Genomic DNA, 4426 nt, shown 5'->3' with positions numbered 1-4426 from the left:
GATGGACTTCTTTTGTGCTCTGGACGAAAAAGAAAGTCATACATGTTTGTACCTACATAAGCGTGAGTAAATAATAACTTAATGAGCCCTTTAAGGTAGGTTTTGAGTTGTCTGGCTTAAGGAGTATTTGGTAAGGTATTACCGACAATGAATATTAATGGAATCTCTCCAGTGAGTCCTATTAGATCTCTAAAATTAAATTAGAACACAACACATCTCCTTGCTTCATTGGAGAAAAACTTTTCAAACTCAGCACAAATAATAAAAGAGTTTGCTTTTCATTTCAAACATTTAAAACTAAAATGTTTTATTTATTCTTATAAAATATGAACCTTTAGAAATATACACAACTGAATGTAGGACATTAAAAAGAGCTTGGTATAACAAAACAGACCAGAGGGCATGAACTGACTGTACAAAACAACTCAAATAACAAGTTTCTCTCTTTGTGTTGGCAATATTTAGTGCTTAAAGATTTACTTTGTTCCATGAAAGGGCCTAAAAATAGGCAGTTCATTCTTTGCCGGGGCCTTATTGAGCAGCTGCACTCCAATGTCAATGCAGTTGTGTATGACACGGCCTTCATTTCCATAGAAAAGCCACACGACTACGCCATGGAGGAGCCGATTTTCCCCGAGCCATTCACACCCATTGTTTGTCGAGTCCTTTCATTGTCTTTAATCACAGCCCTACAGTATCGGAGTCCCCTTTCTCCGTGTCACTAAGGGAAACAACTATTGCACATGACATGATACAGGCATCCCAAAGACAGTAATAAGGATTCGCTCCCTTTTTCTTGGTTTCACAAAACTGTCCCCAAAGTATGCAAAGTTTCAGATGTAGTACAAGCACCAAGAACTAAAAAAACCTGTTGGGGACACTGCATCTGAAGTTTGCATAAAATAAATACGAGCATTGTTGTGTCCTTTGCTGGCTTGCGTCTGTGTAAAGCAGTTTGTTAAAGTCCAGCATTTACTTAAACTCTTGGCCGTGTCTTTGTGTATAGAGGGCCAGCTCATACACAGGTCGCAGGAGGACCTGCCGGTTCATACTTGGTTTTATGTCCTTTCAGTGCAGGATGGGGCTTGAGGTAAGGTCCACTTCCTGTGAAAACGCATGCAGCCTTCCTCCTCGTCTTCTTTTTAAGTTTGCGGCTGAAAACATTCTGCCACGACTGTAGCGTTTTAGAGGTCCAGATCCACATGCCGCTGGTGATGCCCACCACCAGCAACATAAAAATCTTAACCATGAAGATCTCCACGGCCGGGATGGAGCTCTTCATCACACACTCCTCGCCGCTTTTGCTGTCCTCTGTGCACTTCTGCTCTTCTGCTAGAATCTTCCAATAATCCATGTTGAGACGCTCGTAAAAATAGCAGGCGATGACGCAAGTGGCGGGGACCGTGTAGAGCACAGAGAAGACGCCGATCCTAACCATCAGTTTTTCCAGCTTATCTGTATTCTCTCCTTCGGTCTTCATGACCTTACGGATGTGAAAGAGTGCCACAAACCCTGAGAGCAAAAAGGAAGTGCCAATAATGAGGTAGCAAGAGAGGGGAATAAGAACAAAACCCGTCAAGGCTTTGACATCCATGCTGCCCACATAGCAGACCCCCGTGAGCTCGTCTCCTGCTACCTTCCTCATAACAAGGATCATGATGGTCTTAATAGCTGGTATGGCCCATGCCGCTAGATGGAAGTAGCTGCTGTTGGCTTCGATGGCCTCGTGACCCCATTTTTTTCCAGCTGCGAGGAACCACGTGAGAGTCAGAATGACCCACCATAGGGAACTGGCCATTCCGAAGTAGTAAAGAATGAGGAAGACTATCGTGCAGCCAGTGCTTTCCAAGCCTTCCTGGATGATGTACTGAACGCCACTGTCACGGTCACAGGCCACATTTTCAACCCCCACGAAAAGTCTTATGAGAAAGCCCACAGAGTAGACACAATAAGACATAGACAAGAAAATGATCGGCCGCTCGGGGTACTTGAAGCGCTGTGGATCGATGAGGAAGGTGAGGACAGTAAAGGCACTGGAGATGAAGCACAGGATGGACCAGATAGCAATCCACACCATGGAGAAACGCTTATCACCCTGGCTCCAGTACACATCAACGTTGGAGTAACATTTGGGAGCACACGACTCGCTCTTCTGAACATAATGAAACTTTCCAGGGTTGATGCATGTCGACTTACCGACCCTTTCCTTTATCGGCAGTTCTTGGCTATTACCCGGCCGAGGGGGTCGGGAGTCTGGCGGCTGAGTGTGGGAGCCTTTCGGAGGCTCGTCTGTGCCGTTGTTGGGTGCCTCCATACAGAGATAATTGGGGTCATTTTTATTTGGCAGTCTGGAACAGTCCAGTGACTCAGGCCAGTGGAAGTTAAACTGCTCCATGATTGGAGAACACTTTTGCCTTGCCTGCTCACACATTACTCTGCACGCTGGGATGGGTGTAGATACCTGCTCCGTGCACATGGGAGCATAGAGGGAGCACAAGAAAAACTTCAGATGACTGTGGCAGCCGAACTCAATCAGCGGAGCAAACTCGTGCAGCTTTATGGCCGCTTCACTTTGATCTTCATGTCCCATTAAGTTCGGCATGACAGTCAAGTTGTAGCCAATGTCCTTACAGAGCGGAATGGCGATTTCCTGGCATCTTCCTTCACCTGGCCGGTCCGGGTCAATGGAGCTGATAGCAGAACAAATCCCAGCTATGCACAGCAGCACAAGGCTGAGTCCAAAAGTGTCAGAAATCATTGTCTTTTAATATGAATTCATGCAGCAGGGATTGTCTTTCAAAAAAAGCTCTGCATTTTTACTTGAAAAGTTGCTTCATTGTTGCTCTTTATAATTTTCTCTGGTTTAGAAAAACCGTTATAGTATCCAAAAAAATGAGCAAGATGTGGGTGAATTAATCAAACAGTCAGTAACTCAGATTCCAAACAGTCAGTTCAGTTCAAAAAAGTAATATCTGTCAAAAAAAAAAAATGTATGCATTACACAGCTTTCACCATATAAAGAGTTTTATATGAAGTTCGTGTTCATTTCCCAGTCCACAGATGATAATTCCTTCTCCTGAAGCTCTTGTGGTCCTCTCCTGTGAGATGTAATGTTGACTATCGGTTTCCCTCACGAAAGTGCACTTACTTCTCAACTCGCTCTCGCGTTACTTTTCGCGTTCACCCTCCGCGAAGTGCGTCCAAACCGAACAAACCGAAGGCACGCCGTCGTTTTATCGCAGTCATCCGACAATAAATGAACGAATCCGCTCGGTAAACTTCAGCTCGTCTCCAGACGCTCCGTCAAGAGTTGCTCGCTGCCTCGCGCGCTGTCTGTGTCTGAGCTCCTCCGCCACCGTCCTGAACTAACCTGCCAAAAGATCCGCCTTCAAAGACAGCTACTTTACATGAGAAAGCCCAAACTGACACACTGATTATCCCTAAACCGTGCGGAACTGGCTGTGTAGACCTCAAATCCTCGTCACCATTTTACCACAAGATCACAGTAAATTACTCACTGGCCATTTGTTGTTGTTGTTTTCTCCCCCCCTGACGAAATCCCTCTGATGATTTACGATACACTTTTCGGCGTAAGTCAGCGAGAAATCTCTCGCCGGGGACGACCAAAAGGCTTCTGTGGCTTTCCAGTTGAGATGTGTCCATTTTCTCTCTACAACTGACGATTTTCACGCTCCGACCATTGTGGGAAGAGAGGGCGCAGAGAAAGGAGAGTTTTATTCGTTGAAATTCCCCTCGCTTTTTATTGTAGACTGAACTAGAGCTGATGGCTAGAGTGCTATATGCGTCTTTACTCTCTCCCCGCGCATCGAAATGACAAAAAAGTGAAACCATGCGGCTTAAGTTGTCATTGATTAAAAAAAAAGCGAAATGTCATAGTTTATGCTCAAAAACTTTCATTATCTTCATTATCTTCGTTTATGTAGTGTAGCCTGCATCCTGTCCAGTTATGACATTACCTCTGGAGTTTATTTTTTGTATGGTTTTTAGTTTGTGTTTGCATAATTTTGCAAAATGCATAATTTTTAGTTGACAACTTTTTTTTTGTATTTACATAAATTGCTATGCGAGCATAGATCGCTTTACAAAGACAACTTGCTTGCACCTAAAATGTAAAGACAACAACGACAAAACAGTTTTCAAAATTCGCATTTGAGTTATGACTATGCGTAATTTATGTTAGAACAAAATGAAAGTCTCTTACAGGAATGTTAACCACAGACCTCATTTTACTCATAAATCAAAAGAAAACCGACATGCTTAGTGCTCCTGGGCCCTCGACTGCCTCTTTCTTCGAACATAAACACGATTTTCCAAAATGCGTTATTTAAGTTCCAGTGTCATTCACAAATGAACAATTCACTTCAATGCTTAAATAACAAAGACCACGTTGTGCCAGAGATCACAT

General features: G+C 43.9%; 1 protein-coding gene across 1 annotated transcript; it reads right to left on the bottom strand.

The window, feature by feature from the left end:
- Nucleotides 1–290: 290 nt before the first annotated feature.
- On the bottom strand, nt 291–3817 carry fzd10 (frizzled class receptor 10). Its single transcript, XM_043248006.1, has one exon. The coding sequence runs from the start codon at nt 2756–2758 to the stop codon at nt 1016–1018; it is 1743 nt and encodes a 580-aa protein (XP_043103941.1). The 5' UTR covers nt 2759–3817; the 3' UTR covers nt 291–1015.
- Between the last annotated feature and the right edge of the window lie 609 nt (nt 3818–4426).

This window comes from Puntigrus tetrazona, chromosome 8 (assembly GCF_018831695.1).
Source record: "Puntigrus tetrazona isolate hp1 chromosome 8, ASM1883169v1, whole genome shotgun sequence".
Classification (NCBI taxonomy): Eukaryota; Metazoa; Chordata; class Actinopteri; order Cypriniformes; family Cyprinidae; genus Puntigrus; species Puntigrus tetrazona.
This window is presented reverse-complemented; position numbering and strand designations above follow the sequence as displayed.